Raw genomic sequence first — 19,294 nt, 5'->3', positions numbered from 1 at the left:
TTCTTAAAGACACAAAGTTAAATGTCTCTCTGTATAATGTAAGCTATAAAATCACTCATCTTGAGGAAAGGTGAGTTGTCCCCCGTTTTAGGATAGTTTTCTCTTTTTGGATTCAGTTATTTAGCTAGCCCATGTTTAAATTATCTGAAAAACGGCAAACTGTATTTCACTTTGTCAACAAAGGCACATCCTAATAATTCAAATAATCTACATGTTGTTATTCTTACAACTGAATAATTTTATCCATCTACCAGGTGAAGAAGTCACCATCGATGAAAAAAAAATTGTATTTCATCCATTAAGCACTGTGGTTGTTCACTTCATAGATGCTAACAGTCATCTGAAATATTTTATATGATTAAATATTTGAAATAAATGGGCTTTCATGCTATTGGTCTTAGTTTCCACAGAAATAAATTCTCTCCTCATACGTTGTTGAAACTAAGGTTGGTAGCTCAGTCTTGCTAAATGACTGACTGATTCATTTGACTCTCCAGTGACCAAGAGTTGGGGATTTTTTAAATTTTGTTTTCTTCTCTGGAAAAAACAATTATCTGGCTTATTGATATTTAAAACATTTTGCTTTAGGAGGTACATTTTAGAGGTGCAAGAATGATTTTAGTCCCATACTTTCCAACCTGGGGAGAAAGTTCTGAAAATATAGTAGAGATGGAACGTATGGAAATTCCAAAGATGTATGGTTGTAGAAAATTATGGATCTTTTCAGGGGCGCCTGGGTGGCGCAGTCGGTTGAGCGTCCGACTTCAGCCAGGTCACGATCTCGCGGTCCGTGAGTTCGAGCCCCGTGTCAGGCTCTGGGCTGGTGGCTCAGAGCCTGGAGCCTGTTTCCGATTCTGTGTTTCCCTCTCTCTCTGCCCCTCCCCCGTTCATGCTCTGTCTCTCTCTGTCCGAAAAATAAATAAATGTTGAAAAAAAAATTAAAATTATGGATCTTTTCTATTTCCTTTGTTTCTTTTGTTCAAAGCTGTAAGACACAAATTAAAAACTGGGGCCAGGGGCTGAGCCTAGGTACAGAAATTCTCGCCATCACCACACTCTTTTGTCTTATCTCACCTCTTCATATGAGACTAAATGATTTTTCTGACCTCTGAAGACTTTGGAACCTGGATCTCTGCTTAAATTTCTCTCTCTTTTTAAAGGCTTATTTATTTTTGAGAGACAGAGAGACAGAAAGAGACAGGGAGACAGAGAATCCCAGGCAGGCTCTCAGCCACCCAGGCGCCCCAATTTATCTCTTCTTTTAAAGTTTATCTTGACACACCCCCTTATTTTATTGCTATAGACAAAATAGCAGCATTACCAGATAATCTTATGTTTATAACTTTGCACGAAAATTCTTCTTGCCCATATCTAAAATAACACTTAATAAAATCAAGAAGGCCAATTTTTTTGCTCAACATCAATTTCAGAGAAACTAATTATGTATTTGTCAGATTTGTAGAGTAAATAAGGAAAAAAATAGTGACTTTAAAAGTCTAATTTATCTGTCTCTGTCTCAAAAATAAATAAAATGTTAAAAAAATTAAAAAAAAAAAAAAAAAAAAGGGGCGCCTGGGTGGCTCAGTCGGTTAAGCGGCCGACTTTGGCTCAGGTCATGATCTCACGGTCCGTGAGTTCGAGCCCCGTGTCGGGCTCTGTGCTGCCAGCTCAGAGCCTGGAGCCTGTTTCAGATTCTGTGTCTCCCTCTCTCTGACCCTCCCCTGTTCATGCTCTGTCTCTCCCTGTCTCAAAAATAAATAAAATGTTAAAAAAATTTAAAAAAAAAGTCTAATTTATATGGTTACTTTTTTCTAATCTCTTTATCATTTAGAATTGAAACGCTCATATGTTTAATTATACACAAAACCTGTTGTAAGGTACCCATTTAGGAAAAATAAATGAGACAGTAAAAATGTCAAGATGTATACATTCAAATACTTTTGGCCCCTGCAAATTTTCTTCCTAGCTCTTAAAAAAAAATTCTTTTTTAACGTTTATTGATTTTTGAGAGTGGGGGTGGTGAGGGGAGGGACAAAGGATCTGAAGCAGGCCCCAAGCTCTGAGCTGTCAGCACAGAGCCTGACATGGGGCTCAAACTCACGAACTGCGAGATCATGACCTGAGCCGAAGTTGGACGCTAGGCCAACAGAGCCACCCAGGTGCCTCTCTTCCTAGCTCTTTAATACATTCATAGAGCAGGTTATGGAGTCGGCTGGGTAAAAATACACAAATATGCATGCAGCAACAGAATTACTCAGTGTTTTACGAACCTCAAATAGAGGGGAAAGTAACCTACCTCTTCCCTTATTTCTCATCACGTTTCTTAAAGGGTTTAGAGAAATCATAAGGAGCAGGTAGGGAGAGACTATGTAATTGCTTCTTTCTCTTTCATGGCTCCTCACTGTCCATTTAGAATACAGGTGCTCAAGGGGCGCCTGGGTGGCGCAGTCGGTTAAGCATCCGACTTCAGCCAGGTCACGATCTCACGGTCCGGGAGTTCGAGCCCCGCGTCGGGCTCTGGGCTGATGGCTCAGAGCCTGGAGCCTGTTTCCGATTCTGTGTCTCCCTCTCTCTCTGCCCCTCCCCTGTTCATGCTCTGTCTCTCTCCGTCCCAAAAATAAATAAAAACGTTAAAAAAAAAAAAATAGAATACAGGTGCTCCATCAGGGACCAAGGATAGATTTCACTGCTCTGGAACACGACTGCGAGGAAAATGCACAAGCCGGTGCCCGGCTCTCCCGTTCCGCAGAGGAGAGAATGTGAGCAAGCACAGGGAAATGCTCCTATGCCCCCAAGACCCGGATCCATAAACTGAGCTTCCCAGGACGGCCTGTGGTTCACCTGTCCCTAGTTCTCCTCTTCTACTGCACCAATCACTATTTTCCTCTGGTGTTGTCTACTGAACCAAACGAGTCTAAACACCGTTTAAACACTAAAGATCGCCTGAAAGCGTATGCCATTTATTTTTAAGACCTATTTCTTTTCATTTCTACTTTCTAGGAAGGGCTTTTGAAAAAAATTCCTACATAGGATATCTCTTCCTATTTTATATGTTCCTGCTGCTACTATATTCTATGTATTAGAGAGGGGCCAACATTTCATTAAAAAAAAGCTATATATACATATATATACATATATAAAATATATTTTTTAATTACCTTGTCCAAAGTAAGCTCCCTTATGCACAGCTTGAACACCTTGGTAACCCAAACTTCTACAGATGACCTGTCCACCTCGTAGCTCCCAGTGGTCATCACAGACCGTGCCCCAGTGGCCACTGTGGAAAATCTCCACTCTGCCCTCATGAGGACCGCTACCACCAACCAATCGTACGGTCTTAGGTGGAGCTGGAACAAAAGCAAGCAGGGGTTAATTATATATAACTATTGTTTTATAGTGCTTAAAAAATTGCCACATTTTCCCCCCAATAAGTACGACTACTGAAACAAATATTAAACTTTCTAGCACCACCTGTTGGTAAAGAGTTTAATTGCAAATATTGCATTAGTCAAAACTGAAGTCGAATTTCTTCGGTCTCAACACTTCTATGAGTGACATATACAATTTATGTAAGTTACATATATGAGAACACTTCAAATATTATGCCCCAAAGACTTTAAAATTTAACATCTAAAAGTTTATTAATATCCTAAAGATTTTTCATACTACTTAGTAAAAATAATAACAAATTGGTTATTTTCTTGCCACATTAACACACAAACCGGAACACATAATCCAGTGACTTTCAATGATGTAGGAAGTGGAAGATATTTTATAAATTATAAACATAAAAATAGATGACCAAACATCCTATCTTTTACAAGAGAATCAAGATAACTATAGTGACAATGTTTATTATTTTGGATATTTTGAGAAATTACTAAGGCAATAAACTTTGTGAAGAAATATACTATGTGTTTAACTATAAAAATAATTTTGTTCTGCAAAATTTAATCAAATTGCTATGTATGATAAACCTTTATAAAATTTTGATCATGTGCACGTTTAAATGACTATTAAATGACTCTTTTGGTTTTTTGTTTTGTTTTGTGTTTTGGGAGAGAGAGAGAGAGAGAGAGAGAGAGAGAGACAAAGAACACCCGGGGAGAGAGAGAGAGAGAGAGAGAGAGAAAGAGAGAGCGAGAGAGAACACCCAGGGCAGAATCCAAAGACACAAGGCTCTGTCTCAGCGGTGAGATCATGACCCGAACCAAAATCAAAAGTCAGACGCTTAACAGACTGAGCCACTGAGGTGCCCCATGCCTCCTATTTTTAAAGAAAACAACATATATATATATATATATAATGAATATATATATATATATAATGAATATATATATATAAAATGAACTTAGGGACAGATAAATAAAAGTATGTAAATATTATAAAAACAAGTCACTTGGAGAATAAAAATTTCTTTTTTTATTTCTTTTTTAATTTTTATTATTTTTTTTTAAGGTTTATTCATTTTTCAGAGACAGAGAGACGGAGCGTGAGCAGGGGAGGGGCAGAGAGAGAGGGAGACACAGAATCCGAAACAGGCTCCAGGCTCTGAGCTGTCAGCACAGAGCCCAACATAAGGCCCGAACTCACGGACGGCGAGATCATGACCTGAGCCGAAGTTGGACGCTTAACTTTCTAAGCCACCCAGGTGCCCCAGAGAATCAAAATTTCTTTAAAGAGCCTGTATTATTCTAGTAAGTTTTCATTTAAAAATCATTTGGCTGAAGAATAGAATGAAAGGCAGAGACAGAAAATACTTTTAAAATTTAGTTCATGGCTAAATAAAAATAACAATATTCTCTAATAATTATAAAAGCCAACGAATAAGTACAGTTCTATTTAAATGTATCTTTTTAATGTAAGTTTGAGAAACACTATAGTGAAAAAAGCAAGATGTGACTATCACCAAATATATCCCTGTCATATGAAAATGGAGTGTTAGGGAATGGGTTTACAAAGCTCAATTAATTGAAGAAATATTCAGCAACATTTTTTTCCTAAATTTTATTGAAACCATAATCCAGTAACAAGTAAAGAATACCAACAATTTTCTATAACATTCTATAACAAAACTGACTGAGCCACTCAGAAACATAAAAAGCTAACATGTTAATATGTGGTATTATAATTATAATTATTTTCTTGATTCTTCCAAAATAGAATTCAGTGCTAAATACCGAATTAATGTAATCAGGCCCAAGTGCATAAGCCATTCCTCACTTAATAAACATGAGTTTAAAACATTCTTAAAGGCAAAATAATTTGTTGTTACAGTATTCACACTTTCAATTACCAAGTAAAATACCCATGTGACCCAGTCATTCATTATAATTGCTTAAGAAAATGGGCAATAATAATCCAGGAGTGGATTGTTTAATGTTTTAAAATATTAGAGTCATGTAGTATTAACAAGTACCACCCCCAAAGGTTTTGTCTTTCCAGAAGTCAAATATACCCACACATAATATATTTATCATGATGCTGTGACAAAACACATCATATGTAAACAGTTGATTACATGAGCTTGATGTTCTTCTTACCCAAATAGGTGTATGAAAGTGTTATGGCTGTGTATTCTTTACCACTTACCCCTCCCAAAATGTCATTAAGAAGCCTTGTGTATCCTGGGGTAGTATTTCTCAAACATTAGTATCGTCTTAGCCTGTTCAGGCTCTATAACACAACACCATAGACTGGGTGGCTTAAACAATCAACGTGGTATTTTTCACAGTTCTGGAGCGTGGAAGTCCAAGACCAAGGTGGTGACAGATTTGGTCGGTGGTGTGGCCAGCTTTGTTGGCATGTAGACAGTGTTAATGCATGTAAGAAAGAGTAGGGGAGCTATTTCCTTATTGAAGGTGAGTTTTGAGCAAAGACAGTAAGTCCAGCTCATAATAGATATTTAAAAAATCTTGATATAGTTATGTAATATTAATTATACTATATATTTAGATGTGTTTTCTTTCTTTTTTATATCTGTCACTGTAGAGTATAGCTGAAGTGAAAAACCCAAGAATCAGATAATCTGGGTTTTAGTTCTGCCTCTCACATGGCTTCTATGACCTTATGAAAGCGTTTAACTACCCTAAGACCAAGTTTTTCAGCAGGCCAAAAATATCTACTATCTCGCCCTCTGCAGAAAAAGCTTGCCAACCCCTGGTGTAGTTGAAAACACAATCCATGGACTAGAATGACAGAGGATTTCGGTAGGGATACTTTTGCTAAGTGGTCCTGGAACAAATAAGGTCATGGCTCATCTCTGCTTTCCTTTACAGCTTCGCTGAGAACCACTCCATCCATGCACTTCTTGTTTTTTACTTCTGTTACATAACTGGTCACATTTCCCAAATAAGCCTTGCTCTCCCTTATTTCTGGAGCTTTGATCCCTGTTGGAAATGCTCCCTCAACCCCCCACACCCTTTCTCCCACACACACACCATCCAGTTCTCCCCGCGCCGCCTCCAGTCCCAGGGTTTGGATAGGTTTCCGTCTTGAAGCTTCAGCAGCACTAATGACCCACCAAAGCACTCTAAACCAGTTTGTTTTCTCCATTAAACTGAGATCCTTACCACTAACATTTCAGCACCTGGCAGAGCACAGGATTTCACTTAGGAGGCACTTGATGAAGAGTTATGGTATGAGTGAGTGAATGAGTCGCCGTGAGCTCTTCCTGATGTGCAAAGTGCATTCCTGAGTGGATGGAGTTAGTAAATGCTGAAAATATCAAACAATAGAAGACATAGAATTCAATATTTCACAGGTGTCTGGAGGGACTATAATTCTCCTACGTGTAGAAGCAGTAAGGGAAGATGCTGGTTTACCTGACACAGCAATGAGATTTTGCCTCTGGGACTGGCCGACACTGTTTGGTTAATACGTTTTTCTTTACATATGTTAATACATTCCATCAGGTTAGGTGATCTGGCATATCTCCGCTCTGATTCATTTTCGTTTAACTTCCTACAGGCAATCTGACTATTCTTATTTCCCAGTTCTGAAGGGAAGGGTATAGTACTGATAATTTCTATATATTCTTAAAAGTCTGTATATAAACTAAAACCAATATATAAAATATTTATTATACTAATAGCTCACTCATATTTCTATGATCCTAAGAAAAATTTTTCAAAAGAAAAATATGTCATAGAGCAGATAATTTACAAAAAGTTTTATAATGTAATGTGAAGAAATAATTCAAAACATAATAAAAGTTAACAACTTTGGAGGTTATTTTTGTTTTGTTTACTGTGGGCTTATTTTGAAAGGAGGAAATAAAACATAACTATAATAAATATCTTAGAATAGAGAAAGAGTTGATTTTTATATATACGTTAAATGAGGAGTTTTGGGGGCATTAAGCATAACATCAAAAGATCATGTAGAAATGGAAAAACAAAGATGATAATATAAGTATTATACAAAAAGACCAGAAGTACCCAAGGAAATTACAGTTATTTTGTATATGGGGCAAGAAATTGAATATATAATCTTTTCCTTCTTTTCTGGAATTGCATTATTTTAAAAACTAAGATTCATAAAAGAAGTGGTGGCTGGAGAGTCACTAATGTCCTTACTGTTGTAAAGGGTCAGTCAATGACTCAAAGCTGAAATTCACAAAATTGAGAGGAAAGAACAAGCTCAGAATGAGAGAGATATAAGGCCATTCATGGAAGGAACACACACAATATTGTCTGCTGTTTGTACATAATATATATGTAGCAAATGTATAAAACCAGAAATGGAAAGAGACATATACATTCCAAGATAAAGGTTCACCCTGGAAAAGCTAGGGACGCTGGCATAAATAGGGTCTCAGCTGTATTAGTTAACATTCTGTTTCGTAAAAAACAAATACCTGTAGTCGTTATGGTAAAACGTCAAATTCTCCAAAATCCAGGTGATGTGTACATGACTACTGGGTAGCTGTTTGTTATAAATGTTCATCTTTTTTCCCTTTATATTTGAAATATATTTTATTTAAAGAAGAGAACACATCTACAGCTGTGTTGATGGAGCCACACGTGAGCCCTAAATAAGTTACAAAAGTGCTTCAGTGCAAGTCTTAAGAGTTTGAAAAAAAGAGATTCTAACTCTACTAGGCTCTATTAGATAGGAAAAATTCTAATTTGAAAAGAGAGATCAGGAAGGACGTGAACTATGGGGGCTTCTTTGCATGTGTCCCTCACCGCTACTTGCGTAGAAGTCAAGAACGGAGGTTAAAAACAATTCTTGAGGAGTATAGTTACCTCAACTATTACCATATCATTTACCTCATGGTCACGTTTTCTTTATTCATAACATTTATTAGAATTAGAATTCAGGGTTAAATTTATTACAATGGTAATTATTATATTTATTTCCAAATTTAGTAAATTAAAAAAAAAATCTGATTGCAGTTTGATCTGGAAGTCCTCACAATGTGGCCAAATTCCTCTAGAAAGGAAAGTGATGTCTTCTTTACGATAATTAGCTTCATGAGGTAGTTAGCTATGAACCGCACAACCTTGATATCAAATGTCTGGAGAAACAGAGTTAAACCTCTCTGGAAAATTACCGTAAGAGATTTTGAATCTTACTCTGGAAGCTGAAGGAGACAAACATTTTGGAAATCCGAGACAGAGCAGAGCACAAAGTAGATGGAAAGGGTCTTAGTGGAGAAGAGGCGTGCAGTGTAGTCTGATGGCAGCGGAGAGATTGAGAGCGGCCAGGGAGGAAAATGTAGTGTCTACACTGGCTGGGAATTTCAAGACAATGAAATCTGAGGTTCACCTTTACCTTGTAGACTGTTCTGCTTGCATTTTCCTATTATAACTAAACCTTCAGTAAAATCCTCTCAGATCCCCAGGCAGAACTAGGCTTCTTCCTCAAATGAAGGGAGAGACGTAGTGCTTATTGTGGAATGAGCAGTGTGGAGAGAAAGAAAAGGTATGTAGGTTGTTTCCTAAACCAACCATAACGAATGATCCCCATCGTGTGGCCTAAAACAAGAAATTTATTCCCTCACAGGTTTGGAATCCAGAAGTCTGAAATCAAGATGCCCACAGGGTCATACTCCTTCTGAAGGCTCATCGGAGAAATCCTTCCTCGCATTTTCCTAGCTTCTAGTGGCTCCTGGCAGTTCTTAATGTTCCTTGGCTTGTAACTGTGTCACTCCAATCTCTGCCTCTGTTTTCTTCCTGGGTCTGTGTGTCCCTCTCATAAAGATGCCATTTGAGTTAGGGACCACCTGGATCCAATATGACCTCATCTTAGCTTAATTACACTTGCAAAGATGCGACTTCCAAGTAAGGTCACATTCTGAGGGTTCATGCGGATGTGAATTTTCACATCCTTAAACCCAGTAGCACAGAGGTAGCAGGGAAGATACACGGTGGAAGGTAATTTTTTCTGTATTTTCATCAGACTCTTTCAGATAGGAGGCACTCAAATTGCCTTAGAACATGAGGTTGGTGTTCAGTTTTATTTTAACATTGAAGAACAAACTAAAGGCCCAAGATTTGAGGACTGCAGAATGAGCAGGTAGTAGATATTTTGGCGGCATTGGAAATTCACTGGAAATTAGTTAGCAAAGTCCACCGTGATTCTACTGAACACTCATAGTTCAGCCTCTGAATAACTAAAGACTGAGAATCTGTTGCTTCAAAATCCACGATACCAAACTCACATAGCACTGAGTAAGTCTAACTTAAGTATGAATGAGAGTGAATTACTTCAGTGTGTGCAAATTAAAAAGTAGCAGAAGGCTATTATTTCCTATATTTAATTTGCCACTTTTTGAGCTTTCTCATCGGAGAGAGCTTTAAAAGAATCTTGCTGGAAGAAGCGGTACATTTTTAAGATGGAAGAACTTTGTGTTTAAAAAGAATACCTCTCTTGTTGTGCAGATCCCCACAAGGATATGATGGTTAAGAAGTTTATGTTGGGGGGGGGGGGGACAAACAAAATGGAAAGGTTGAGTAAGACAAGAAAATCAAGTGTGGTTGGGAGTGTAAGTTGTCTGAGAGTATCCTGGGCACTAATGTTGCTTCTACTACTGGGTTTCCAAATTGTCAATTAAACAGACGTGTCTGTGTTTCAAAGACCATACTGTTTTCTTCAAGGGACCGTATCCATGTATTAGGGTATTTATTATCATTTTAGACCAATTTTGTTATTATTTAATATCTCATTTCTACGTGAGTCTTAAGTTTCTAGAGTTGCTGAGGAGAACTGCAAAAAATTTATAAAGGTGCATTTTACTTGCCTATTTTTAGCCTATTTACAATTTGCTCTTCACTTAAAACCATTAAGATATTGAATGGAGCTAATTTATAAAACTCACACCACAAAATAGCATTAATTACATTATCATTCTTTCTGATTTCTGAAAATGTAGACATCAATCAGATCTCATAAATGTCCTTGTGTCCCTCTTTATAATCTGTTAAGACGTTGATAAGTGATTTAGCCTATTTGAGCCTTGACTATTTATAAAATAAATATATTAACACGTACCTCCTACATTTGAGGTGTCAAATATGACATTATGTGGAAAAAATGTATTTTAAATAGTAAAGTACTAATCAAAAGGTAGTGATAGAATTATTCATTTTATTTCATTCTGAAAGTTATTCTAGGAAACTATGAAATCATAGACTGTATGATTTTGAGTTGTGGATTTCGTGGAGAAAAATGTCTTAACTTTGGCCCAAGGAAGATTTATCTGTCCAGTTATTGGCAAGGCTGACAACCCAGGACAGATTCTTCGACGTTTTATGAAGAGAAAATTATTTTCTAAAATAACTGAGTGTTTGCCCCTTGAATTGGATCAGGAGGTAAATTAAAAGCCAATACACATTCTCTTTGTCATTGTGTGCTATATTTTGTTTAGGCTCATAACTTTTCAGAGCTCCAGGGGGCCATCACGACGGACTTGCCAGGACCGGTGGAAAATACCATAGACAGTCTCCATTACCTCTGCATTTGATAGGAGAAGCCATGATTTGTGTCCGAGAGCTGTGTCCACAATATTTGAGGACACATCACTTGACGTCTCAAATATCCAACAAAAAAAGCTGTTTCTCGGGGCGCCTGGGTGGCGCAGTCGGTTGAGCGTCCGACTTCAGCCAGGTCGCGATCTCGCGGTCCGGGAGTTCGAGCCCCGCGTCGGGCTCTGGGCTGATGGCTCGGAGCCTGGAGCCTGTTTCGGATTCTGTGTCTCCCTCTCTCTCTCTGCCCCTCCCCCATTCATGCTCTGTCTCTCTCTGTCCCAAAAAAATAAATAAACGTTAAGAAAAAAAAAAAAAAAAGCTGTTTCTCTCTCCTCCAGGACTCATTGCTTCCATTTGCTTAGCTTAAACTTTGGCTGTTTTGGTGTAATCAAAGTAGATACTCTTAGAAACAAGAAAAAAAGCATGGGATAGCGAATTTTGTTTGCATAATAACAGAAAGAAAAGCAGAAAATAATGCAAAATGTGGGTCCTTAGGTTAGGGTACTAAATGCTTTATTTCACATGAGAGGGTCCTACTGCTTATTTACCAGAGGGGGCTGGGGGGGGGGGGGCGGTGAGGATCTGTATCATAAAACAGGAAGCTTGTTTAGATGGGAAGTCAGGCTGCAAACTTCCTTTATGACTTCCGACAAATTGTTTTGCCTGCTTTCATTGTATTTAATTTCTTCATTTGTTATGACATCTTGCAGAATTGCCTTCTAGGACTTTCGTGAGAACTGGTTTAGTCCATGAATGTACTTTGAAGAGGTTTGCAGGGGTGCCTGGGTGGCGCAGGCGGTTGACCGTCCGACTTCGGCCAGGTCACGATCTCGGGGTCCGTGAGTTCGAGCCCTGCGTCAGGCTCTGGGCTGATGGCTCGGAGCCTGGAGCCTGTTTCCGATTCTGTGTCTCCCTCTCTCTCTGCCCCTCCCCCGTTCATGCTCTATCTCTCTCTGTCCCAAAAATAAATAAAAATGTTGAGAAAAAAAAATTAAAAAAAAAAAAAAGAAGAGGTTTGCAAAAGAGACTAAAGACACTCTAATGTGATAGGATTTAAAATGAGATAAACTGGGATTCACACTCCACCTCATATATGCTAGCTGTGTGATTTTGCACAGGTTAATGACCTGTTCTAAATCTCATGCGAAAAACAGCAGACTGATAGGTTTCTTGAGAGGATTAAGTGAAGTAGGTATATACATAGGGCTCTGTAGAACACCTGGCCCAGAAGACTCACTTTCTGTTATAGGTATTGTTATGAATATTATTATTTCTTAAGAATTCAGATTTCTGGCCTAATTGGGAATCGGTGATGATACGACAAAAGTATCATGTATAAAAGAAATTTTCAACTACACTGTGCTTCAGAATTCCCAAGAAACCTTCTGGAAACCGCACATAGCAGCCTACAACCCAAATCCCTAAAATAAACATCTCTGTATGTTGAGTCCAGCCATCCATATGTGATAAAAGCCTGAGAGATCATTCTGATGCTCACCATAGCCTGAGAACAAATGTCAGAACAATAGAAGAATTTTTTTGCTTCATGGAAGAAATTACCTAATATTGCTGTCCAATAAGCACTTAACAAGAATATTATTAAGTATTATTTAACAGCGCAGTTAAGTTGATCCACTTTTTCAGGAACTTTAGCCCTGCACTCTGAGATTCTGAAGGGGTGATCCTGCCCAACCCATCATTTGGTATTGATCCTTTACAGACTACAGTACTTAGTCAAGGGAAAACTCAGATTCCAAGAAGAGACCACAAGAGTTCTTTTGAAGGAAAAAAGGTGGCACTCTTTCTCAGACATGGATAAATGTGCAGATTCTGCAGCACAGCAAGAGCCTAATGGACTATGAATAGATATGAGAGACAGAGAGAGAGAGAGAGAGAGAGAGAGAGAGAGAGAAGGAGAGAAGGAGAGAGATACTGAATCTAAATGACTTAGTTTGAACTCCTGGATCCCACTAAGCCTGAAGCAAAACCATCTCTTGGAATTCTCCATTATGTGAATCAATAGGTTCTGTGTCTCCATTAAGCAAGTTTCCACTACTTTCTACTTAAAAAACTCTTACAAAGGCATAAATGGTGATTATTTGAGAATAAACATTCTCAAGAAATAGCTTCCCAGGTCATTCTTTTTCTCATGATCTAATTAATCACCATTGGTTACAGTCTACTTAAACTGAATTAGCCTGGCGATCTTTATTATTCCATGAAAACACCGTAATGTAAAAGAACATCCCTGCAATGTCAAAACAAAACATTGACAAGAAACAAGTAAAAGTCTCGATACTTTCCTGTTATAGTATGAATTATATCCACCCGAAATTTCCTGTTATAGTATGAATTATATCCACCCGAAATACACCTGTGGACATCCTAACACCCATGTGACTGTATATAGAAATAGGGCCTCTAAGGAGATAGTTCAGGTTGATTGAGGCCATACCGGTGGGGCCTAATCCAACAGGACTAGTGTCCTGAGGGCACTTAGATCTTGGACTTCCAGGGTCCAGAACTAGGAGGGAACACATTTGGGTGTAGTCACCCTGTCTGTCGTACTTTGTTCTCACAACCCTATCAGACTAATCCACGTCTCCCTCTCTTTTCCTCTCTGTTTTGGGTTTAGTTGCAAATGAAATGAGTAACAGAGTCCCTCAATGGGTATAAATTTGAAAATACAGCTTTTTCTCTAATTTATAAGTTAGGAGCAGCCATCCCTGTTATGTCATGATCTGAGCACAGTAAAAACCTCCTTTTAACAAAATCACTGTGCCACTGAAATGCCAACTTTATTTAAAGGCTTAGCAGCGTCTATTTAAAAAAAAAAAAAAGAAAAAAAGAAAGAAAACGGCAAAGGGGCACCTGGATGGCTCAGTTAAGTGGCCAACTTCAGCTCAGGTCATCATCTCCCAGTTCATGGGGTTGAACCCTGCATCGGGCTCTGTGATGAGAGCTCAGAGCCTGGAGCCTGCTTCAGATTGTGTGTTTCCTTCTCTCTCTGCCCCTCCCCTACTTGTGCTCTGTTTCTCTCTCTCTCAAAAATAAATAAACAATTTTTTTTTAAAAAACCTGCAAAAGTATTTATTAAGGGCCTATTAGATGTTTTACTACAGTAATAATAATTACTCATTTGGCTACTTTCTGTGATTAATATAATACACGTTCTTTTGGTATAGACATAGTATTTCTATGTGCGAGTGAAATAGAAGGTAACAGAATATAACAGGAGACTACAACAGGAGAGAGTTTGGCATGAAAGCTTGTTTTGGAATAGAACAGATAATCATTTTGTAGGGAATAAATGAATTATGCTATAAGCCATGTGGAGTTTTTGCAAAAATATTGTGCACAGAGACTGAATATTTGTGTTCAGGTGAAGCAATTTACCTTTCAGCATTTCTAGGAAATGGAAAATCAGAATTACACAGAACATCATTAGGAAGAAGGGTGGTTTTCATTTTGCTGAATCAGTCATATTAAGATTCCTTTAAATAGTTCCCGGTAATGAGCATCTGAAAAGTTGCTGGGATTCAGGTGTTCCATTTTGCAGTGAGTGGGTCAGGCAGAATGCGAGTAATTCAGGGAAGCAGGGAATGGAAATCACACAGAGCACCCCCGGGAAGGGGCCAGTCTGTAGGTTAGGCCATAATGGGAGATATTTCTCGGGCACTTCACGTGCAAGCCAGCAACTGTGTGGTTCTGGGGAATCTGGTGTAGAGATTCCCTCTGCAGGACGGTGCATTTCCAGAGAAGCCCAGGGAGAGAGGGGGCGAGTATGGTTGTGAGCCCGAAGTCGGACGGTGCCTTAATTAGAACAAAGGAAACGATCTCGTGGTGGCGTGAGACCACAGTGACTGCAGAGTGGGAAGCCAGCACCCGGTTCTCTGAAGCGGGGCAGGCAAGCTGTTTGGTCTTCTGAGGCTGTGGATGATGGGAACCGGTGTGTTGGGTCTAGTCCACCACTTTCAGGCTTGTAACCAGATGGATTTCAAATTTTGCTGGTGTGAGAGACCTGGGTGGAGCTGTACTGTTTTTTTTTTTTTTTTTTTTCTTTCCTTCTAAGTGGCTCCGGTAGGAGTCGGGCTGTGTTGAGTCAGCTCGGAAGAGAGACTCAACAGGGTAAACGCTGACCGCTGGATCCATCCCCGATTTAAATCTCTTATTTCAACTTACACGACGTATTAGTCATCTCCACTATTCGGGAACACACCCATTGTGTTAACGGAACGTTACACGTTTTGACAACACCTCACGGACTCGCATGAAGCTTTAAAAACCACAGACTGTCAAGAACAAGAAGGCTTAGCTAAGTTACCTGGAGCCACGTGGCTCCCGATGGTGTATTCTGCTCAATCATAACGGGTGCTGCTGAGAAAACTACACAATTGAGTTTGGAAAAAGAGACACAATAACAGAAGAGGGACATCAAAGCAGCCAGATTATATTAAAAAATATATCTGTGAGCCAGTTACTGAAAAAATGTTAAGAGTGAGCCAGTTACCGAAATAAAAACAGAATATTAACAGGTGGTTCCTTCTCCTCACGCCCATAAGTAAATAACTCTTATTACCGACAATGTAAACTTCGCAGGTGTTCCGGGGAGACTATGTTTCTGAATAACAGATGTGGGGCAGAACTGGAGGCAAGAGCCGACCTAGTATGCGAAGGTAGAAACATACACAAATCAAGATTAATTGGCAATGCTTTTTTTTTTAATTTGAAATAATGGAAGTCATACTCTAAGAATTTCCACCTGCTTTGTGTCTTCAAATTATTAGGCCCATTCCGGAAAACCAAGTTGCTTATTACAAATCTCTTTCCCTCTTTTCCCCACACCCTCCACGCTATGCATTTGCGGCATTTATACTTAAGAAAAGAAAAAACTAGCGTGGGGGTGTTGAATGCAGTCATAGTTACAACATGGGGCTTTGGAGATTGATATACCTGGCTTTGAGTTTCTGCCCTTCCATTTATCAGCAGTGAGCTTCAGTTTCCAATCTACAAAATGGGAATAACAAAGTACCTACCTCAAAGGCTCTTCTGAGGATTAAATGAGATAATGCATCAAAAGCCCCTGGTGCACACCCAGTGTTGTCTAAATGTTCACTGTTATCATTATTTAGTGTTTGGAGGAGAAGGTTTTACTTCGGTCGGCTGAATGCTTTGAGAAAGACCAAAATTCATCTGTGATTGTGCTGTCCTCAGTAGAAATCAATGGCAAGTCAAACTGATATTTCACACCCTTGCACGAGTTTTAAGACACTGTAAATTCACATTCTAATTACAGTCTCATTGGGCATGAATAAAGCACAGTAAAAAATACTGACCAATGACACATTGGTCATCGGTGTGTTTAGGACAGAGCCTCACACAAAGTGTTTAATTGTATGGTAGGAATTGTTTTTGCTTGACTGAAACACACTTCCACGTCAGGCGAGAACAGAACAGAGGAATCCTTGTGATAAGCAGGAGAGCTCGAGGCAGATTTCTGTCTCTTCCTCGCACGTTACTCAGGGTGGTATAATTTATGCATCTGAGCTGGGCATTCAGATCTATTTTTGTCTAAGGAGAAAAGAGAAATCCTTCTCCCCTAATTTGCAAAGTCTGGATCAGTATTTCACACACTTAGAATCTACTTGCACTTTGGGGTGTCAAGCAACCTGTGAATGGAGTGCCCTGCAATTATCTGCCACGATCTCTGGGATCAGGGTCATTCTGTGGCCAGTGTGGACCACAGCCCGATGGCAAGGGAAGACGGGTTCCCAGGTTCTAGTTGGCCCCCAGTACAGAGTGGGGTAGGAAGTGGCACCTAATTCAACCCCGGACAAAGAGCTTCAACTCCCCTCCCGGTGTTTGCATTAACTGGCTAGTCGACATGGCCAGTCTTCTAACACTAAGGACCATCTCGAGACTGGCTGATTCCTCCCCCTCCTCTTTTTTGTTTTTATTCTTGGAGACTCTGGTGTCATTAGGGGCAGACCCAGAGGACCATAGACAACTCTAATTTGTTTCAACCCTTCTTGGAGCTTTCTCATCAGCAGAGTCTTGGGCTCACGCTTCGTCCTTCAGAGCCTGGACTCTCTTGTTTTATTAGACTGACATTTTGTTCGGACCTCTGTTGACAGCTTCTGGCCTCTGGCACACACTCCGTTTAGTCACTTCTTTTATTTACAACTTACGCTCTTCTGCTCGGCCCAGACAAACTCAGTGATTTGTGATCTGGTCACACTTTCATTCCTCTGTCTCGCGTAAAATCTCATCTTCCTCTCTAGCATCTCTCTCTTTTTGTCCGTGACATTTACTTGGCTTCTTGCATTTTCATTTTGCTTTCGCTCCTATCCTCAGGACCGGTTTTAAATGTCTGCGTGATTCCGGCACGGAACAGCAATTCTGGTTCAGAGAGACCACGGCGAAGCAGACCTTGTGTGTTTAAAGCACTTTATGATTTTACAGGGCATCTTCACACACACAGTATCTCACGTGACCCTCACAACAACCCTGTGAGGTAGGTGTCATGAAACGCTTTTCCCAGGAGAGGGAATGGAAGGGCTGAGGGACACACGGACACGCTCAAATTCTACCAGAAATTCAAGACTGGGACGCCTGCGACTATTTGTAAACTGTGAAATGAGAAGTGTGAAAACGTCATCTGCTAATAAACAGAAAGAACTTCAAAAACAACATGATAGCCTATATTTTTCCTATTCCTTGTTTCGGTCTGCCTTTTCTTATTTTTTCTTTCCCCTTTCTCTTTTTTATCCCTTTGTTCACCTACATAAAATATTTCCAGTTCTATGGAAGTATTTCTTTATCTTCAGGATCTATACTAGATACTTAAAGCGTAAAATACAAAAGAGCTTTTGGCAATAGAAAACTTCAGCATTATTTTTTCATGATCAAAATACTTGCTTGAAATTGCCAGGTAATTGAAGGAAGTAAGTTCTGTGTTTTGGTCTAAATGTGTTGAATGAACTGTTCAAGCTCTACTCTACCTCACTATAAACTTTGGGAAAAACGGGGTGGGGGGGGTGGTATAATTTGTAGAGTAAGCAGATAAGAAGGTAAACTAAGCTAATCAAAATCAATATTTTTAATATTTTAAAGAATTTAATAATCTTGATCTCCTCTGAACACCTGTAGAGCCCTGTTCCTCCCCCAGTATAGCTCTGTTGTATTGTATAATCACCTGTTTCCATGTCTAGGCTTTCAGGGACTATTAGCTCTATGAGGGCCAGAGACAATAGTTATCTTATTAGCTGTTATGTTCAGCTACAGGAGGCACACAATGAACATGTGCAGAGTGAATGAACGAACGAACGAATTTTCTTTTATGTTATCCCTATCACTTATTGAGAGTATTGTTTTTGAATGTAAAGAACCCATATATAATCAATATCCATGAGATGTCTCCTAGAACCCAGTGGGTTAAATTGGGTTCAGTAAGACATCAGATGAGTGGGGAGCAGAGGGCTCCTGCTCTTGCTCTGAGAACTGGTAGGAGCAGCTTGCCAGTCAGTACATGGGAGATGACCCAGCTAAGGGTGCCAGCAGATGGTGGTGATGGTGGGTTACTAGAGTGGGAAGAGGTCTGAGCATAGGAACAGAGGTCCAAACAGCACAAAAGACCTGGAGAGAAAGCCATGTGGAAGCTGGATACGACACAGGAACCAGAGTCATTTGAAGGAGCCACAAAGGGATCTTGGAGTCAGTTGTGCGGATGATTTGTCCGGAGGTGAGGGGCCTTTTAATGAGATGGTAGCAGAGGGTGTCTTGCCCAACCTGCCTGATCTTAAAAGGGCCCTGCCCAAATATGATCCGGGAGTTGCACTGGTCCTGACAAATGTACAAAAGAGGAAATCAGTGATTACTCCTTTTATATTTAAATCATGCCTAAAAAAATATTAAATGTATTTGTTAAAATAATTTCATATAAAGTTTTATTTATCAGAAGTAACTGAAGATGTGGGGAATCAGGCAATTTCATGCAGAATAAATTGGTCCAACCTTTTTGGAGCCATTTACAAGAAACCATCACATTGTAAACTGCAAGCCACCTTTGGACTATTGATTCTACTTCTAGCAAATAGTCTATTATAGAGTATTTCCACAAGATCACGTACGAGACTGCTAAATGTAGCATTGCTTAATAAAGCCAAACCATGGCAAGCAAGAAATCAAGTGCTCCTGACTAGGGGATAGAATACGATAGTCACTGTGGCATAGCTATATAATGGAACAATGCAGAGTGGTCGAGAAAAAAGAGCTAAAGTCACATGGACCGACATGGGCAGATGACTGACATATTGACTTAT

At 39.4% G+C, this 19,294-nt stretch overlaps 1 protein-coding gene and 1 long non-coding RNA gene across 4 annotated transcripts in view; one reads left to right on the top strand and one right to left on the bottom strand.

The window, feature by feature from the left end:
• Positions 1-19,294, bottom strand: part of MSR1 (macrophage scavenger receptor 1) — a 90,746-nt gene that overhangs the window by 15,666 nt on the left and 55,786 nt on the right. For 2 of the 3 annotated variants that reach the window (XM_040490089.1, XM_040490090.1), the window contains exon 9: positions 3,159-3,347. In XM_040490089.1, coding sequence (XP_040346023.1) covers positions 3,159-3,347 — 189 coding nt within the window. Of the gene's footprint in view, positions 1-3,158; positions 3,348-15,403; positions 18,816-19,294 lie in introns of those variants that run through there. The other variant, XM_040490091.1, reaches the window with a different exon arrangement.
• On the top strand, positions 11,291-12,042 carry LOC121039742 (uncharacterized). Its single transcript, XR_005794966.1, has 2 exons — positions 11,291-11,741; positions 11,987-12,042. It is a non-coding gene; the product is annotated as an uncharacterized LOC121039742 (long non-coding RNA).

This window comes from Herpailurus yagouaroundi, unplaced genomic scaffold (assembly GCF_014898765.1).
Source record: "Herpailurus yagouaroundi ecotype Mexico unplaced genomic scaffold, PumYag 181, whole genome shotgun sequence".
NCBI classification, from domain to species: Eukaryota; Metazoa; Chordata; class Mammalia; order Carnivora; family Felidae; genus Herpailurus; species Herpailurus yagouaroundi.
The sequence above is the reverse complement of the archived record's forward strand: the minus strand, read 5'-3'. Positions and strand labels throughout refer to the sequence as shown.